The 21,510-nt window shown below is 33.6% G+C and overlaps 1 protein-coding gene across 3 annotated transcripts in view; it reads left to right on the forward strand.

Moving 5' to 3' along the window:
• The window catches only part of ATRNL1 (attractin like 1), a 779,330-nt gene that overhangs the window by 133,458 nt on the left and 624,362 nt on the right, over positions 1-21,510 (forward strand). For all 3 annotated transcript variants that reach the window (XM_049103125.1, XM_049103126.1, XM_025467337.3), the window contains exons 11-14: positions 14,668-14,752; positions 15,664-15,872; positions 16,865-16,983; positions 21,003-21,135. In XM_049103125.1, the coding sequence (XP_048959082.1) occupies positions 14,668-14,752; positions 15,664-15,872; positions 16,865-16,983; positions 21,003-21,135 (546 nt within the window). The remainder of the gene's footprint in view (positions 1-14,667; positions 14,753-15,663; positions 15,873-16,864; positions 16,984-21,002; positions 21,136-21,510) is intronic.

The raw sequence follows: 21,510 nt of genomic DNA on the forward strand, positions 1-21,510 counted from the left end.
AACAGCTGTCCTACCTCCCTTTGATGATCAGGGCCAGTTATCCCTTCCAAGGTGGTGACTCCTTTTTTCCTAGTATCTTGACAGAAGGAACCTGAAGTGCCCGAGTGGCACTATAGTTTATAGTTCAGTGGAACATTGCTATGTTCACTGCCAGAGTATTTCCGCTTTGGGGAATAGGATATCTAATCCTGTAAGACTGATTTCTGGGATATGAAGTACAAATTACTCAACTATATCATTGAAAATGAGGCCACCAAGAGTGGCTTTTACTCCTTGGTTCTTGGACCTACATATTCTTCCTATTAGTGACAGCACCATTTAAAGTTGCTTGATTTTAAGGTATATTTATCTCGCATCCTAGTGTTTCATTTGTGCCTATCCAAAGGTCTATGACATTGTGTGTTATGGGATCCAGTGGATCCCATGGTTATGGGCTCATTCTTGTACTTCCTTTGCTGTCCTGTGTCTTCTGATTACATAGGATCCCATGCTGCTTGATTAAATGCTCCATAATGTCTAAGGCAGTCATACTGGTTAAGACCCTTAATTGCAAAAAAGCAAACTGAGATACATGCTCAGAATATGTATCTATTCTTGTCCTAATGAATTGTTGTTTTAGGGTAGAGCATACACAGTAGATGGACACACTGCCCAAAGACCTGCCCTGTTGAGAGGCTTTTTCCTTTTCTTTCATTCTTCAGGGTCACTCCTGAGTGAGGTTGTCTAAGTGATGTACACTTTTGACTTGTGTCCACATATCAAGCTGAAATACTTGCATTTTTTTCTTCTTGGTATTTGGGCATATAGAATTCTTCACATGACCATGACTGAAAGATGATAGGTAGGTGTTGGTGCAACAGTGTTAGGTAATATGGGGTCTGAGCTACCCATTCATGCAGATTGCTTGTGCATTATGTGGTCTTGCTCATGCTTGATCTTGGGTGCCACTGCATTTTATGTTCTTATGACTCTTGGTAATAGATGCAGCTCATGATATAAAACTCTGAACACATGGTCAATTGATAATCCAGGGACTTCATCTCTACCAGGGCCCAATAACATAACAGGAATAGAGTATAAAATTTTCTACTGCAGATGGCATGGCTTCTGACATGTGTATGGGGTCTGCATTGGGATTTTTTCACTGGGAACTTCTGTATATTTCACGTATTACTTTTTCCAACAGTTCCACCACCAATAGCTATAATTCTACTGGATCATGCAGTCCTAACTGCAAGGCTGCTTACAAGTGTAGCCTGAACTTGTGGCAGAGCTATTCCTTACTCTGGCATGTACTCACAGCTGGCAGCCTTTCATGTTGTTCAGCATGTGGGCTGAAGCAGTATTCCCAGGACTGAAGTACACTACCTTCAGAATCCAAAGAGACCTACTGGATGGTTTGCTTTCTGCTTTTCATGAGAATTATAAGATGTAATAATTGGTCTTTCAATTCAGATGAGCTGTCTTAAAATGCTCCTGACCCCTGGATCCCTAAATATTTTACTAATTTGAAATCTGAATCATTGTAGGTTTTATCTTCCACCCATCAAAGCATATATGTTTTAACAAGGTCTTCATCGCATAAGCCATTCTTACTCATCTGGCACAGAGTAATGTCATTAATGTAGTCTAACAGTATAATGTTCTGCAAAATGTCCAATTGGACCAAATGTGTCTTATGTTATGACAAAAGGAGGGAGAGTTATATGATCCTGAGGCAAAATTGTGAATGTGTACCATTTTTTATTCCATATGAAGGCAAACTATTTTTGATTCCCTTTTCTGAAAGGTTTAGCAAAGAACACATTTGCCGAAAATATCCATGTTAATCTGTTCTAATAAAGATACACATTTTACATAGTGACTGCAGTTTGGGCTACTACTTGGTAGTAGGCTCTTGTCATCCTCCAGGCTTTGTTTAGTTTGCATGGCCCAGAATGGTGTTTTAAATGGAGATTTGGTGGGGTCTATTATCCCTGCATTCTTTAGATTCTTTAGAGTAATATGAATTTCTGCCACTCATACCCTCTGGAATGCAACATTAGTTTAAATTTTAACATATTATCCAGGTGGTAGTTGTTTCAAAATTTCCACTTGATCTTTTCCACTGTGATAGCCAAGGGCCCAATGCCAGTGTTGTGCCATTTGCTGAAAACATCCAGGGCGTGACCACTGCATAGGTCTGCAGACCTAGTGGCTCATTTTGAACGAGACCTTGGCCAGGATGTTGTTAATTACCTTATTGCATTATATCCCTCCTATAAAGAGAGTGGATGATGACACTTTATATCTGTGGTGTTGGTGCTAACTCAGATCTGTGTCCAACTATACTTGAAATGTTTGTGTTGCTTTTTCCTCTGGGTTAGAGCTATGCAATGAAATGACCATGGGTGCCTTTGATGAAGAAATAGAGTTATTACCATGTACACTTACTATGTTACTGCAGGGTCCTTCCTCCTAGGTATCAGAATTTTAAATATATCAAATCTGGACTTCAGAAATGGCTGAATTCCAGAAATTGAGCAATAAATTGTGACTTTTTATTGCAGCATCTAACATCAGCCTTCTGATCATGCATCCTTGATTTCTTCTGATGATATAAGTTAGGTAGAAGTGCCCTTGTTGGCAACCTATTTTGCTTCTAGGGATGCTGTGGTCTATTAAACATCTCTATAATTTTTAATAGGTTAGTCTCCTAGACTGACACTCCAGCTTTGCTGGTTATTATAAATATTCCCCTCTACTTGGATTGGATTCTGATGGTTAAGTGTCAACAGTTGGGCTCTATTGTCCTATTTATTGTCTCCATCATTGAGCTCAGTTCTGTTACAGTTTCCCCAACCATTAGCTTTAGCCAGTGGAGGAGAGCCAGTACATTCTTATTGATTCTAGTGTCCCTTTCTCTATCTCATTCTTCATGGCTTTCATAAATGGCATGCCCTCTGGCCCTTTCTATAGATACAATGACCTAGTAGGTTTTCCAGTGTTATATTAGTATATCTACTTCAAAACGCCCATATTTCTGGCCTTTTTATCCCTGCTTTTACTCTTTGCTATGGCAAAGAGTGGTTCTAGCATTTTGACTTTACTTAGCAAGGGCTGTATTTTTTTTCTGTTCCTAAGGGTCTTCTTATTCTTTTTTTAGCTTTACTGGGGTATAACTGACAAATAAAATTATAAGATATATAACATGTACATTGTGATAATTTGGTATATGTATACATTGTGAAAGGATTCCTCTTGTGTAGTTAATACATCCATAAGCTCACATATTTTTCCTTTTTTTAAAAAAATTTTTTGATACTCTTTCTAGAGTAAGTTCTCTTTCAGCAAATTCCAATTATACAATACTGTGTTATCAATTATAGTAACCATGTTATATATTAAATCCTCATACTTGGTTCATTTTACAATTGTAAGTTTGTATCCTTTAACCAACCTCTTATTTCCCATATTCCTCAGTCCCTGGCAAACATTTTTTAACTCGTTTTCTGTGAACTTGATTTTTTTTTTTTAAGATTCTACATATTAAGACAAATACCATGTAGTATCTGACTTATTTCACTTAACATAATATCCCTAAGGTCCATCCATGTTTTTTTAAATAGCAGGATTTCTTTCTTATGGCTGAATAATATTTCATTGTGTATGTATATGTATATATACTTATACATATATAAATATATAATACATATACATATATATGTAGATATGTCACATCTTCTTTATCCATTCATCCATTGATGAACACTTTGATTATTTCCATACCTTGGTTTCTGTGAATAATGCTGCAGTTAACATGGGAGTGTAGATATCTCTTTGATATCTTGTTTTCATTTTCTTTGGATATATGCTCAGAGGTGGGATTGCTGGATTATACATGGTAGTTTTATCAACACATGATACCGCTTGCCTTTTTGATGATAGCCATTCTAACATGTGTGAGATGATAGCTTATTGTGTTTTTGATTTGCTTTTCCCTGATAATTAGTGATATTGAGCACTTTTTCTTGTACCTGTTGACCATTTGGATATATTCTTTGGAAAAATACCTATTCACTTTGTCTATTCATTTTTAATTGGATTTTCTTTTGTTTTGTTTTTGCTCCTGAGTTGTGTCAATTCTTTATATATTTTTGTATATTAACCCCTTATCAGATATATGATTTGCAGATATTTTCTCCCCTTCTTAGGTTGTTTTTTCACTCAGATGATTGTTACCTTTGCTGTAAATAGGAGTCATTTTAATAGTATGCTCAAACCATCTCCTGGCGTCCTTGTCAGGGCATAAATACTGCATGTTCTTTTAAATCAGAAGAGTGCTTTTATTTCTTTTAAAGATATTTTATTTATTTATTTATTTATTTATTTATTTATTTATTTATTTATTTATTTACACACAGAGAGAGGTAGAGACATAGGCAGAGGGAGAAGCAGGCTCATTGCAGGGAGCCCAATGTGGGACTTGATCCGCAGACCCTGGATTATGCTCTCAGCTGAAGGCAGATGCTCAACTGCTGAGCCACCCAGGTGTCCCCAGTAGAGTGCTTTTAAATCAGTAAACTTTCCCTAATCTAGTGTAAGGTTCTGGCCTCTTGAATCAATCTCCCTTTATTACTTAGTACTGTGTGTACTTCCCCAACATCTGCCGATATTTGCTGTCTGGGTCTTATAGATAGTCTCTTTCTTTCCTTAGCAGTCCCAGATTTGCCCCACTGAATTATAGAAAAAGATAATGAAGGGCACCTGCGTGGCTCAGCTGGTTAAGCATCTGACTCTTGATTTCAGCTCAGGTTGTGATCTAGAGGTCATGAGATTGAGCCCCACATCAGGCTCTGTGAGGAGTCCGCTTGAGATTTTCTCCCCCTCTGTCTGCTCCCCCTCCCAAATAAATACAACATTAAAAAAATTAAATAATAAAATAAAAAGATGATGAAAGGCTGAGAAAGCCTGAGGGCTTCCTTAATACCACATATAGAGGCTGCCATATGTAGAAGGTCTGCAAATTAGTAGTGTATTAGTAATTACTATTTTCAAACATCTGATACTTCACACTTGCTAGAATATGCCCTTCCTTTGGCATACCTTCCTAATTTACCACTGGTATAAGTTTTAGCAGTTGATGGCCATCTGGTGGCAGCAGCTTTCTATATTACACCTACCAACAGTGATGGGTTCTTCATAGCCAGCCTGATAGTATGTGATTCAGCTCACAAACTTCCTCTTATTTCCTGCTCTTCTTGTATCGCTGCTGGTACCAGCCATCATAGTTTGGGTTCTCTATGAAGCAGACTCTGAGATAGAGTTTAGTGTTTATGATGTTCATTTAGAGTACCCTTTGGAAGAGATCAATGCCTTTGGAAGAGGTAGGGGGAGGGATGCCCGAGTGGCTCAGTGGTTGAGCATCTGCCTTTGGCTCAGGGCATGATCCTGGGATCTGGGATTGAGTCCCACATCAGGCTCCACGAGGGGAGCCTGCTTCTCCTTCTTCCTATGTCTCTGCCTCTCTGTGTCTTCATGAATAAATAAATTTAAAAAATCTTAAAATAAAAAGGAAGAGGTAAGGGGAGAAAAGAGGATTTGACAAAAGGAAAAATTGAGTAGTAATGCTGGACAGATAACCTTAGTCAAACACACAAAGATCTCTGGAAGTGAAATGGTTGATATGTTGGGATGAAGTGACAGGACCTTTAAAATCCCATGTCGAACAGCAGTTGTATGTGGGTCATCCTTAAAAAGATGTGTCCTTGAGTGAAGTGGCCCAAAGATACTGAGGCAATTGCTGAAGTAATTTGCAGCTGTTGATGCTCTCCCAGCAACAGAGACAATAGTTCCTTCCTTGAATGAGGTCTCGGCAGCACATATTCATCTCCACTATAAATCTCAAAGTTTCAGAGGTTAAGACCAATAAAAGTTAATTTCTCACTCATGCTACATGGCTAATGTTGATTAGCAGGCAGATAAGCTTATTGTCATCACTAGAGACCAGGACGAAATTTCATTTTCTTTGGTTGGATCCATCTGGAAATACAGGTGTCACTTTAGCTTGCATTTTGTTGGCTAAAACAAGTCGTATTATCACACTTCTAGGAAGTGTGAGAGTTTAGTTTTACTATAGGCCCAAAAGAAGAGAACTGGAATTATTTGTTAAATAACACCAATACGTATATAACAAATATTGTTTGTAATTCTTTTTAAACTTTTAGTATAATTGAAGGTGATATCTTGCAGATAGTAACAAAGCCTTCACCTCCTACCATCACATGTGTTAAAAGGCAGCCAACTTTTGTAGTAGAATTTTGTTGTACTTTTACTGGTCTGAGTTAATTATTCTCATGTATCATTAATATATTAATAGTGTACTGTACTATTTCTCTGTAGGGACTTGTGTACTTTAAAAACATTTTATTTTTTTAGTTTCATGAAATTAATGTTTATGTTGAAGAGTATATTTTGATGATGTAGTGAAGCAGTATAATGTAATAATTAGGAAGACCTGGTTTTGAATACGGATTCTACCATTTAATGAGTTTAAGGAAGTTACCAAACCTCCAAATACTATTTCCTTATCTATAACATGGTGACAAAAACATTTGCTCCTTAGAGTTATTTTCAGAATTAAATATTACATAGCTTTGATAAGCAATAGGCATATTGTTTTTATTAGGTAAAAGGTATGACCACTTATCTTAGGAAATTTTATCCATTTAAAAAGACTATGAAGGTTTTATGTATTCTTCACTTAATTTTATATATTATTATAGTAATTTTTAAAAACATCTAACTTTTAGAAGCAACTATGTGCTTTTCCATTTTCAGAGGAGGCCTCCCATAGCATTTTTTATGTCTCTTTTAATACTTATCACATCCTATTGTCATCCCTTCAGAGCAAGAATTCAGTCTCATTCAGGTTTATATCCATAATGTCATTGTGTCATTGGATCTTCATTACATCTGAGTTGATTTACTTAAATAATAATCATTCTTTTTCCTTAGCTTATCTAAATTTGTTAACCCAAATTTCACAAATTCTTTTTCCTATTCTTAGTTAAGAGCAGTTGATGAATTCTCAGTCTTCCTTACTTGAGATTGAAACACCCAGGTTAATTAATCTTTTACTCTTTGTTCTATTTTTCAAGATATACTATTATGAAAAAATACATGGTTTGGAGAACATTCAGAAGACTCCCTGATCTTCAGCATGGTTACTAAATTGAGATATTTGATTTTTAAATGTGTAAGGAAATATCACCTTAATAGGAAGAAACTCAATGGATAAATCTGGAAACCCCATGCTCCTGAGTTTTGAGCCTTGCTTACTTACGTTAACTGTGTGGGATCAGTAGATATGTGGTCTGATCAGTTAAATCCCACTATTTCACTGTCTTGGACAAGCTCCCAGTACTCTTTCCATTTCTTTGTGAGTTGAGTTGGAGTTGTTTATCTCTCGTGGGCTTTTAATTAATTTATTTATTTAGAGTTTTTAAGTGTTTCTGTAAATGGGTGTGCTTGTGGGCCTGAAACATAAAGTTTGATAAAAAATCTACACAATTAGCTGTTACATTCCCAAATCCCCTTCTTAAGCTTGTGATGAGTGTCTGCCATGTTTCTACTCTGTTAGAAGACAGAGGTTTACTCTTTGTGAATGTTGACCCAGGTACCAGAACATGGTTGAGGATGTCTATACAATTTTGGAAATAGTGGGACTTAGGGCAAGTATACATACTTACAAAGGAAACCTCTAACTCTTTCCTTCTACTTATGTCCAGAATCCTATTAGCCAGGTTTATAGCTTCTAGGCAGGAGATTGGAGGATTTACCTCAAAGAATCTAATGAGCCCAAAAGAAGGCATGTACAAAAACTAACATTTGGAGGTCTTCAACTGAAATGGTCTAACCTGATCAAAATTTCCACACTGCTATATAGTATATAAGAAAAGGATATATGAAAGTTATTAAGAGACTAAATCTTAAAGAGTTCTTATAACAAGGAAAAAAACATTTTTTTCTTTTTCTTTCTAATTTTTTGATGTCTATGTGAGATGATGGATGTTAAGTAAACTAACTGTGTTTAATCATTTCACTAAGTGTATATATGTATATGTTGAATCATGTTGTACACCTTAAACTTATACAGTAGTATATATCGGTTGTATTTCAGAAAGCAAACAAACAAGAAGTATTCCAACAGTCAACAATATGTCTTGGCCAAGCACAAAATTTCCAAACAGTTTTGTTGTGCCCACTCTTAAATTTGAAAGGGCAGTTAGTTATTATAGACATTCACAAAAAGCTGCTGAATTTGATGAAAATATCAAACAAATAGGAAAAAATAAGAAAACAAAAGAAACTGAGATAATACTGGAAGGAGATTATAACTTCAATAATTATAGACAGAAGATGTCACATTTATGAAGTAAAAATGTGACTTAAAAATAGATCATTCAGAAAACAAAAAATGGGGCTTTTGAAAATAAAATTAGGATACTAAATTAATAAATTTTAAGATAAAATGAAGTATATGTTCCAAAAGTATTATGAACAAAGAATAGATGTAAAATAGGATAAGAGAGATGAAATTTAGATGATTATAACAGAAAATTTGCTGTCTGAATAATAGGAGGGGCCAAAATAAAGAACAGAAAATTTTAGATGAAATTATCGAATGAATAATTCAAGAAAAATATCTGGGCTTGAAATACATGAATTTTAAGAATAAAAGATATCACTAAGCCCCAGAAGAGACTCACAGCAAAACTCATCATGAAAAGTAGAGACAGGGTAGCCTGGGTAGCTCAGCGGTTTGGTGCTGCCTTTGGCCCAGGGTGTGATCCTGGACACCCGGGATCGAGTCTCATGTCCACATGGAGCCTGCTTCTCCCTCTGCCTGTCTCTCTGCTTCTCATGAATGAATAAATAAATAATATCTTAAAAAAAAAAGAGTCACTCGACACACTGCAACCCCACGAGAAACTCCAGATAGCTCCTTTAAAAATAAAAGAAAAAAGTAGAGACAGAAAGAAGACCCTCAGAGCTTATATATTTAGAGAAGGAATAGTCCTAATAAGTCATGGGACTCAGTAGGATAGGGCCTTGCAAAAGCAAAACCAGGAGCCAGAAGATTAGAGAGTAATACCTTCAATATCTGAAAATGCTTTCCAAGTTAGTGTACTAAGCCCGATCAAATAATCATATAAATATTACAGTGAAATAAAGTCACTTTCCAGAATTGCAACCTCAGAAATTTTCTTCCAATGTACACTTTCTCTGGAAGATGTAGAATTATGTCTCCTACTGATATATTTGATTAAACAAATAAAAATTGATAAAACTTGAAGTCCAAGAAATAGAGTAAATAATAGAGAGGTCATGTGCAGAGAATCCTTAGAATTTTGCAGGAGGCCTAGAGACAAGTTTGAATTATAAAAGAAATATGGAATTTTGTGGGGATGTCTTAAAGAAGTAAATAAAGCCACTAGATAGCTTGATATATTAGAAAATATTGTGAAAAGGTGGACACGTTTCGTAAAGAGTCAGGGATGTAATTAGCAGTTTATCTATAGAAATCTAAGCAAAAATATGCGGGAAAAATAGAAAGTTGTTCAAGGATAAAATGAATTATAATATGCTACATTGGCTCATCTATATGTAGAATAATAAATAATAAATATTTAATATTGGCCTAAAAATTATAAGTACATGAGGAGGATGGAGGGAAGAGAAGTATATGTGTATATGTCTGCATAAGAATTAAATCTTCATCTTTTAAAGAGAAAGAGTTATTATCTGAAACTAACAACTAAGTGTGCCATTTAGAATAGGAACATAAAAAACAAGCTCCTTCTAGTTTTTTTTACTTAGAATTTAAAGCGCTTACCTCTGTGATTCAGGAGTAACATTGGGAAGATAGGGAGTAGAAGAGTTTTTTGTGATAAACCTTGTGGGATTATTTGACTTTTAAGCTTTGCACATACATATGTTTGGCTGAAAACAAGCAAAATAAGAACATGCCATAATAGCATACAACCTAACTAAGTCGGGCACAAATTAGTGGGTAATAAATGTTAAAATAATGGTTCTGGGAAGATTGGTATATGGTAATACACAGAAAAATCTCGGTAACATGATATATTGGAAAAGTTAAATTAGATCCCTGGAATAGATGCAAAAATAAGTTCCAAATGGATTGAAGATCAAAATGGTAAAAGCCAAACTATACCTCTGTTAGAAGAAAATTAGAGATTATCTTTAAAATCTTGAGTTAAGAAAAAAAAGAATAAATCATGAAGGTAAATGGTAGGTTTGATCAAATTTTTGTACAAATGTTTGTAAAATAAGACTCCATAAACTACATGAAAAGGCAAATCACAGCTTAGGAGAATATATGTTAATGCATATAATTAGCAAAGGATTGGTATTTATAACAATTCTTAAAATTATTAAAAAAAAAATCTTGGGACACCTGACTGGCTTAGTCAGAAGAGCATGGGACTCTTGATCTCAGGGTTTTAAGTTTGGGCCCCACATAGAGTGCAGTGATTACTTAAAAATAAAATCTTTATAAAAAATCAAATAGAAAAATGGGCAAATACTTGAACAGTGATCTTATAGAAGGGTGGAAAAAAAAGGCCTATTAATGTGAAAACATGCTTGATCTCACTAGTATCAAAAATACTCATCAGATTGGTAAAAATTTAAAAGTCTGAGAGAACTACATAATGGCAAGAATGTGAAATAAGAGCTATCATACATGGCTGTTGTTAATTTAAGTCAGTGCAACTACTCTGGGGAGCAAATTGGTAAAATCTAGTAAAATTGAACTGTGTCTTTCCTTAAACCTAGTAATTTTCCTTTTGAAATTTATCTGGAGAAACTCTCAGAATTTGCAAAAGAAAATGTGTGTAACCATGAACGAACTAAAAGGACTTGTAGGAAAAATCAGAAAAAAAGTCTAAATGACCTTTAAAAGGATAGATATATTTTGGTATAATCATAATATGGAATACTGTAACATGATTAAAATGAAAACATAGCATCACATATATGTGTAAGTTTAAATGGGTTGTTTAATAGACATTTTTCCAAAGAAGATATACAAATGGCCAATAAGGGCACAAAAAGATGCTCAATATCACTAATCATTTGAAAAATGCAAGTCAAAACCACATTGAAATACTACTTCACATTCATTAGGATGGCTATTATCAACAAATAGAAAATAACAAGTGTAAGTGAGGATATAGAGAAATTGGAATCCTTGTGCATTCCTTGTTGGAATGTAAAATGGTATAGTGGCTATAGAAAAGAGTATGGTTGTTCCTCAAAAATTTAAACAAGATTTAACCATTGAACCCAGTAATTCCACTTTGGGTATATACCCAAAAGAATTGAAAGCAAGTACAAGAATGGATATTTGCACACCTATGTTCATAGCAGCATCATTCACAATAGCCAAAATTAGAAGTAATCTAGTTGTCCATTGATGGATGAATGGATGAACATGTGGTATATACTTACAATGGAATATTATTCAGGCTTTATTTATTTTTTTAAAGGTTTTATTTATCCACTCATGATAGAGAGAGAGACAGAGAGAGAGAGTGAGAGAGAGAGAGAGAGGCAGAGACACAGGCAGTGGGAGAAGCAGGCTCCGTGCCAGGAGCCCGACGAGGGACTCGATCCCAGGACTCCAGGATCGTGCCCTGGGCCAAAGGCAGGCGCCAAACCACTGAGCCACCCAGGGATTCCCCCTTATTCAGGCTTTAAAAAGATGGAATTCTGACACATGGCACAATGTGGATGAACCTTAAAGATGGTGAGGGAAATAAACCAAAGACAAAAGGAGTAATACTGTAATGATTTCATTCATCTGAAGTGCTTAGAGTAGTCAGATTTATAAACAAAAAAGTTGAATGGTGATCGAAAGGGTCTGGGAAAGAGGAGAATGGAGAATTATTTAACAGGTACAGAGTTTCAGTTTTGCAAAACAAGAGAGTGCTGAAGTAGATGGTCATGATGTTTCCAAAATGTGAATGTACTTAATGTCACTGAATTGCACACTTAAAAATGGTTAAAATGGTGAAAGCAAAAACAAAAACAAAGAGCAAAACAATGGGTTGAAAATAAGCTACAGAAGGATCCATATTATATAACATATCTTTGTATTAAAAAAAGCTTTACCATCTACAAAAATTACTATGTGTATCATATATAGAAACACTGATAAGCAAATACAGAATAGTAATTGCATCCAAAGAAGGAAGACCTAAAGAAGCTTGAGTTGGGATGAGAGTACACAGGGAGCCTAAGTCATATCTATAGTAATTGATTTCTTTAAAAAATCTGTAGTAAATATGGTCAAGTACTGGATTTGACAAATTTGGGTAGTGGTACACAGGTGCTTATAATGCCGGTTTTTTTGTTTTGTTTTGTTTTTTTGGCTGTTATATGCACTGGAAAAATTTCATCTTTTACCAAAAGAAATTGGCTTATGGAGTTAAAAAAAATCTTCAGAAAGCCAAATTTTTAGTTAATGCTTGTCTTCATCCTTAGCACTTTTTTTTTCTCCTAACTCCTTAGTTTTTCTGAGCATTTTCTGTGGTTTTCATCTTGAAAATATGCTCTCCCTTTGGCTCATTTGTGTTAGATAGTGGGCCAGGTTACTTACCTGTTAGACCTAGGTAAGCTCAGATTGTTGGGTCAGTTTGTTTTCTGGACTCCAGATGCCCCCAAATGATCTTAAAGATTCTTCTTTGGAGATTTTTTGTAAGAAACTGGTATCTGGCAGTCTTACTCCTTCATCTGACTCTTCTATTTCATTTCTTTGAAGCATATTCAAGTTTCTAATTCTGTTGTTGGAATACTACAGTCAACACAATTTGTAAATCACTGACCCTGTGTGTATGTGGGGGGGGGGGATGGAGGAGGGTTGGAAGGAATGATTGAAATCTATCTGCCCTGACTTATAAACTGTCTCTAACATTTTCATCTCTTTCTTTTTCAAAGCCCATGCCTCCTCCCTTCTCTCTAAAGGAAGTAATCTTTTAAAACCTACTACAAATATACTTTTAAATATCAAATATTTGTAAATATAATTTATAGAAAAACAAAGGTAGTCAAATGGGCCTTAAGCAAATTATTAACTTCTCCTACATTTAATTTTTCATTTCCAACATATAATAATACCTGCACAATCAGCTTCACTGGATTCTTACATAATGACCATTTTAAATTATGTAGATGAATGCACTTTGGAAGTTTTATAGTACTGTGCACGTGTAAGCACACTTCTTAAATGAACTGTAACATGTAAAATTGACCAGGTTATTAGTCCTATGTGTAGGCCTCTTTAATATTATTTCCTAAAATGTGATATTCAGAGTATTGGCTCTTAGGAATGTTAATGTAAAAAGTATTACATGAACCATTGTACTCCTGTGGATAAAATATTGGGAAAGGACTGGGTTAGGTATAGTTATTCTATTTGTCTGTACTCTCTCTTTTGAGAGTGTTTAATAGGCAGATGTATTTTGTGAGGTAAAGAGAGATTATACAAACTAAGGAAAACCCTCTTTTGGGGGATTTATGTTCTTTGGAATAAACTTTAGGAAAACAATTCAAGATGTATTTTATTGCTCTCCATCTCTAGTTTCATTTCCTAAACTATGATTTTGGTTCTTATAACTTCTTTGGTTTCATTAGTAATCATATTGAATTAAAACCAAATTATTATTTTGTTACCAGTGTTATAATCACATAAATAGGAAACAAGTAATTTATACAACTTCTTTACAGCTAACTGTATTTCAGATTATTTTCTTGTTCCAAAAAGGCTTCTAAACTACCTAAAAATAAAATTTGTTTTTAAAAGCTTATTACATCTATATGTTTTTATTAAATACCACTGCCCATCTTTAGATATGTCATGTCTAAGAAGATGAAATCTAAGAAAAGGATGTCCCTAGTCACTGAAAACTGAATCACTTGACACTGAATCACTTGACATCTCAAAAGCTATATTGGTATATGTGTCAATTTTGAAGCTAAGTTATATTGAAATGATACAGTTTTCTATAACCATTTTTCTTTTCATGTTTTTTATATAGCTCATGGATTATTTAGGTTTTTTATTTTTTCTCATTTTTAGCAACTGAAGTCATTCTCTTTTGCATAAAATGAACACCATTATTTTAAAATATCAAATCGTCAAAATGATTTAAACATTTTATTTTGATTCCATTTTTAGGCATTATTTCACTGAATATTGTATATTGCATTTAATATCTTAAGTACGCATATAAAATTTGGTTTAGTAATTTCACTTTCTAAGAGGTTTGCCCAGTTTTGACATTCATGAAATTTACTATATGAGCCTTGATTTATTTAATTATCCTCCAATATAAAGTACACTGAATATTTTTTACCTTTCATTTTCATTGTTCTCATATACTTAAATTTATTTGTGGGAATTTTATGCAGAAGTTGTTTTAATTTAAGGAACGATGCTAGTTTGAATAATGATACTAAATTGTAGGTCATGGCAAATTAATGAAAGGCTTCCTAATTTTAATTATTGTATCTTTAATTTGACCAAAGATTGTTTTATAGTATTTGTCTTAATTTATTGTTTTATTTCATTTTTTGTTTTGCTGTTCTCTTTTTTTCTAGCTTGTGATGAATGGAAAATATTACCAAAACCAAATCTTCATAGAGATGTCAACAGATTTGGGCACTCCGCCGTTGTTATTAATGGGTAATAGATGTACATTTATCAGTCACACTATCTCCATATTTGTTACTCTTTTTAAAAATTATCATTTATCATTTATACTTAATGGCATTGGGTATCCCTACTCTACCATGGAATACATTTTGGCTTGTTAACCATATCCTTCATTCTTTTGTGTTCAAATATATTTAAGTGAAAGGGGAGCAGTCAAAGACAGTGGTAGTTGAATTAATTTAATAATTGTCTGGACTTTTCAAACTGAATTTTTGAATATCTTTTTGATTATTTTACTCTTGGGTTTTTCTATTTTATAAGAGGATAGTAAAACATTGAAACATAGATTCTGTATCCAATATCTATTTTTTTAAAGATTTTATTTATTTATTCATAAGAGACACAGAAAGAGAGGCAGAGACATAGGTAGAGGGAGAAGCAGAGCCTGATGCAAGACTTGATCCCAGGGACCATGACTTGAGACAAAGGCAGATGCTCAACCACTGAGCCACCTAGGCATCCCAAATATCCAGTATCTAAATTCATTTTCAGTATTCAGAAATTATAATTCTAGATAGCTGTTCTAAAGTGTATCTTATCCATGAACAGCTGTTTTCTTTTTATCAAAAAATTGTTTGCTACCTTGGTAAAATGTATATTTAAATTTATTTTTGAAACTAATATGTTAGGGAGCCTGGGTTGCTTAGTTGGTTAAGCATCTGCCTTTGGCTCTAGTCATGATCCCAGGGTATTGGGATTAAGCCACATATGGGGTTCCCTGCTCAATGGGGAGCCTGCTTCTCCCTCTTCTCCCCACTTGTGCTCTCTCTTGCTATTTGTCTCTCTTTCTCAAATAAATATATAAAATATTTTTTAAAAAAGAAGCTAATATGTTAGACTTTTCTTAATATTGTTTAAGATTCTTTTTTTTTTCCCAATAGGTCCATGTATATATTTGGAGGATTTTCTAGTGTGCTCCTTAATGATATTCTTGTTTACAAGCCTCCAAATTGCAAGGCTTTCAGAGATGAAGAACTTTGTAAGAATGCTGGTCCAGGAATAAAGTGTATTTGGAATAAAAATCACTGCGAATCATGGGAATCCGGGAATACTAATAATATCCTTAGAGCAAAGTGCCCTCCTAAAACAGGTAAAGTTTTTTTCTTCTTCCCTCTCTGGCATAATGCTTCTCTACTGGGCTAGAAGGAGTAATACATTTTGCTTATAAGATTTACCTTAGTATAGCTTTTAGAAATTAAGAAGTCACAATCCTCTAATTAGGAATTTTAATGTTCGAACTTAGCAGTGATTAATAATTTAATATTTTTATAAATTATTTTTAGTGTTCTCTTTTTAATTATATATGTAATATTATAATACCAATATTTTATGTGTAACATGTGAACTACTTTCCTATATAAGTAAAAAATGCTTTAAAGTATACCCTAAGAAATACTGTTTTTCTAAGAAATACAATGAAATAATTTATTTGCATTTGGTAGTTTTTTTCTTTCTTTAATATTGCCAAGCCAACCACAGAGTTAAAAGATTTTCTAGAATTTTGATGATTAATGTTTTAGTTTAATAACTTTTATAAAATATTGAATAAGTAGATCAAACATATGAAAAATTACTAGTAAATATTTATTTATGAATGATTTAGATAAGTCAATTCAATTTTCTTTAAATGAGTGGGAGTTTTATGCATTTTTTGTACTATAATTGGCTATGTATTTTCAGGGTTTGCTAGTATATGATAACTCAGATGACTCTAAATATCTTTATGAAGAATAATGAACAATGAGTGTTTGTTACAATGTTTCTTTTAGTTGTGTAGTAATGCTTTTTTTTTTTTTTGTAAGTCTTTCCTCCTCCCCCATAAAGAATAAATTTTAAATGGCAATAAGATCTTGGTAGATTGAATAATTAAAATGAGGGTAGGAAGTATCTTGAAACTTAGAAACAATTCAAATTCAATATGAAGTTCACCTCATATTGAAGATGTTATTTTGATATTGTTGGTCGTATTTATATTGTAAAAAAGTCTTAGTGATTCTTAAACAGATGTTAAAAATGTGTGAATTAAGAAGTGTGACATTTTCTTTCTCATCCTGATGCGTTCATCTCCCATTTGTCCTGCAGCTGCTCCTGATGACAGATGTTACAGATATGCAGACTGTGCCAGCTGTGCTGCCAATACCAACGGGTGCCAATGGTGTGATGACAAGAAATGCATTTCAGCAAACAGTAACTGCAGTGTGGTTAGTATTTATGGGCAAATGGTGATGTTGTTAACCTTGCTGCTTTCTAATCATTAGCTTACTGTTCAGTAGCATTGTACAGATAGCATTTTTTTACATCAAGACACTTGAGGGAGTCACTCACTATGTTGTAAATTCACTCTAGTTTCTTGCTCAAATTTGTCAGCCTACATTCTAGTAACTTTTACTTCCTCCTATGTCTTTTAAAAAAAGATTATAAGTGTAGTCTTGTGTGGTGATAGACATGTGATATAGGTAAGTAAGTATAGAGATTATTTCCATGGGATTCTTGTCAGACATGCACATGCACGATGGTGGTGTGGTCTGATGTTTTGTTTACATGCTTTGTGTTTAAGTTTAACTGGAGGTTGACTTTCCCTTTATCTGTGTAGATGAGTGGTTCTCAACCAGAGTTTTGTGCCTTAACCGACATTGGCAATGTTTATAGACATTTTTGGTTGTCACAACTGTGGCATCTTGAAGAGGCCAGGAATGCTGTTAATTCTGTAATGCATGAATTCTCCCACAAAAAACAAGTATCTGACTCAAAATGTCAATAGTGATAACTTTGAAAAACCTTACCTTAGGTAGACAATTGAAAAAACTGATAAAATTAACATTTATGGTAGATGAAAATTGAAAGCAAAAATTAATGTTTTTAGTAGGTAGTATCAAAATATCTCATGTTTTTAAGATGTCAACAAATTGAAAGAAAAATTTCAGAAAGTATTAACAAGTATAGCATTAAAAGAATTAAAAACTGTAGTAGGACTGAGGATTCTCTTACTGAGCTGTAGGTTAAACAACTAAATGATATGCTTACAGATTTTCAACTAAATGTAACATACATTATTTCTTTTTTTGAGTTTCTATAAATAACCAAAAGTATTCATTTGCTTTTAACGATACCATGCAGAGGTAAAATGTAAAGAAAAGGAAGTTTGAAAACTAAGTAAAAAATTTTTATTGTATCAACAAAAATTTTCTTCAATAAACAGTCATATTTCAAAATAATTGTTTTATGGTTCTGTAGTAAAATAATATTCAAAACTTAAAATGGAGAAAAATTTTCAGTTACTGACTTAGCAGATGAAACTTTTGGTTTTATATGTATGGTGTTGGTGTATACTTTCCAGTGATATAAGTTGCTTTAATAACAAATATACTTCAATTTTATTTGAGTTTTGTTAATAGGACCTGACTCTGCTTTGAAAATTTGAATTACTTTTTAATATTTGCATTAATATTTACCTAATGGGGGTTATCTTAATGAGTAATGTGGAAAGAGGAGTTAAGTAAAATAAAGCATGGGAATAAGGGAATAAAGTGAAGAATGTTATTAAATAAAAATTATAGGCGGAGTGTGTTTAAAGCTCTGTTGGATGGCTCTGAATCTAGACATTGTGTTTAGACATTTATACTAAATGAAAATATGTGTACCTCAAAAATTGTTATATAAATTGCTATCAAGTATTCCTTTCATAAAGTGACCTTATACTTTATATTTTATTTTTCATAATGATGTGTAAACAAGGAAGGCACTGGGTGAGATAGTATAAGTGAGCAGATGGTATTCACTTGTAATTTAGACTTTGACGTAATGTCTTTTAGACAGTTTTATCAGAATGTCTGGTGATTAAGCTAAGCCCCAATGCTAATGGTTACAGAAAGGTCTGTGAGATTTAGTGTAAATGGTGTCTACTGATACCCTTTTTTGTTATTTAGTCATACTTATTCCAGGTTGGGTATTTTGTGCTCTAACAGTTCAAACCTGCTTACTGATCTGGTTCATTAGACCAAAAAATATCAGCCATCTTTCAGAATAACAGTCAACTTTCTTTCATCATTGATTAAATTAGCCCTGTGTGTGATTGAAATATAATTTCATCTATTGTGCTGGTTCAGTGTCAATAGATGACTACCATGTGTAATGAAGAGCAGTTGAGTTATTTGGATGGTGACTCTAATGACACCATTGTTACTATAAAGACTGGCATTAAAACTGTTCTTGGGCAGCCTCTGTGGCCCAGCGGTTTAGCGCCGCCTTCAGCCCAGGGTGTGATCCTGGAGACCTGGGATTGAGTCCCATATCAGGCTCCCTGCATGGAGCCTGCTTCTCTCTCCGCCTGTGTCTCTGCCTCTCTCTCTCTCTCTCTCTCTCTCTCTGTGTCTCTGTCTGTCATGAATAAATAAATAAAATCTTAAAAAAAACTGTTCTTCTTTCTTTTCTCCTAATAAGTTGTTTAGGAATTCCCTTGTCATTTTTACAGGTTATTCTATTATCAGATGATTTGAGGAAATTTCCTTTACAGTGAGCTGACAAATGTTTGGAGCTATATTCTTTTTATTTTTTAAGATTTGATTTGTTTATTCACGAGAGACACACAGAGAAGCAGAGACATAGGCAGAGGCAGAAGCAGGCTCCTCGCAGGGAACCCAATGCAGGACTCCATGCCAGACCCCAGGATCTCTGAGCCAAAGGCAGACACTCAACAGCTGAGCTACCCAGGCATCCCAGAGCTATATTCTAATAATGCTAAGATTTATATTCTATATGAAGACAGAAAGCTATGAATTAGAGAAAAAGTAGCAATAAAAAGTATGTTCTGAATGAAAATGTAGTGGTTGAATAAGAGTCACAAAGTACTTTGAGATTTTAAAAAATGTATCTTCTCTGATTTTTCTGGATAAAGAAAGACAAACATTAGTATACAGCTATTTTTTTTATCTCTTACCTTAGATTATATGTAATTTGATTGCTTCAAAGAAATTAATGTCTTTGGAACTGAGGTGACTGCAGTGTATTTTACGGGGGGATATACAGTAGTTTATAAATAAATACTTGATGGGTGACATTTAAATTATTTAAGAGGATAGAAGTTGCTTCAACCAATTTTATATGTGGGATAGGTAAAATTGAATTTTATCTGTTAACTTTATTGACTAAAAAGAAATATTTAGCTTTCTTAGTTAATGTCTAGTTAAGCATCTATAGAGAAAAAAAGATTGAAGTGGGGCTCAGGGTTCAGCATTAAGTCCTTTACATTTTTTTCCTCAAGAGTCATGGAAGGAATTAAGCCAAAAATTTTGATCATAAGTGTTGATGACATCATGTGAAACATCTGAACCTTGGTGTATATAGGGAACTCCCACCAAAGTTCCTATGTTGCCTATTTTTTTAAAAAAAATATTTTATTTATTTATTCATAGAAACACAGAGAGAGAATGAGAGGCAGAGATACAGGCAGAGGGAGAAGCAGGCCCCATGCAGAGAGCCCCACGTGGTATTTGATCCAGGGTCTCCAGGATCACGCCCTGGGCTGCAGGCGGTGCTAAACCGCTGGGCCACTGGGGCTGCCCCACCCCCTTTTTAAATCTTTAACCTTTAATCTCTTAATACTGGAATTTAGTTGACATATGATTATATTGTATAGTAGGATTGATCAAAGTCTAACTTCTGCACTTCTTTGTAGCCATAAAAAGAAAATTTGACAAATAAAGGAGAAACATAAATTAACCAAAATGATTAGTGTCTGGGAAAGTAAAATTAATTTGAGTCATTGTGAAAATAATTTGTCTTATTAGATGTATTTGGTTTTGATAAAGTATATTTTTACTTTTTTACAACTTATCATTTCTACTTTATTTCTAGGGGTTTGTTTGCGTGATAGTTTTATTATGACTAGAATTATTTCATGTGATCATGAAGAGAAATGACTCTGCATAGGGTTTATTTATTGAATCAGAAACCTGTTATTAGATTCAATAGAAAAGATTTTCATTAGATGGTTTCTATTTCAAATTGTGGAATTTGCACATTTTTTCCAATAAGCGTATTTGTAGTTCCAACAACTATAGTTTAGAGAAATGAGTAAAAGAGATTCTGATTTAGTAGAACTGCATTTGGGGTTAGAAATCTGAATTTTACAATCACCTGGTAATTTATATATACATTGAAATTTAAGAATTATTGCTATACAAAGGTGAAAAATAACATGTTTTATCTTTTAACTTTCTAGTCTGTGAAAAACTACACCAAATGTCATGTGAGAAATGAGCAGATCTGTAATAAACTTACTAGTTGTAAAAGCTGTTCACTAAACTTGAATTGCCAGTGGGATCAGCGACAACAAGAATGCCAGGCTTTACCAGGTAAAGATTTCAGTTTGGTAACTGAATTTTATAGTCTACAGATGAGTACCATTATAGGAAAGAGCATTTAGTAAGAACATTCCAGTTTCTAAAATTAAATCGATAGCAAATAAACAGTAATATTGGAGTAATAATAGTATTGTTTCTATAGGAAAAAATTGTATGTTTGCTTCCAATTGTTTAAAGATGTTCAGGATTTCTTGTATTTATTATATTAGTGACTTGATCAGAATCCTTTTCAATTAAAAAAATTGTATCTTAAAAACAGAAAATAATAAATACTCAGACTAATACCCTAATTTACTAAATGTTAACATTTTGACCTATTTGATTTGTTTTTTAAATGCTTTCTATCTTTGAAATTCTGGGAACTAT

The sequence above is a fragment of the Canis lupus genome, chromosome 28 (assembly GCF_003254725.2).
Source record: "Canis lupus dingo isolate Sandy chromosome 28, ASM325472v2, whole genome shotgun sequence".
Lineage (NCBI taxonomy): Eukaryota > Metazoa > Chordata > Mammalia > Carnivora > Canidae > Canis > Canis lupus.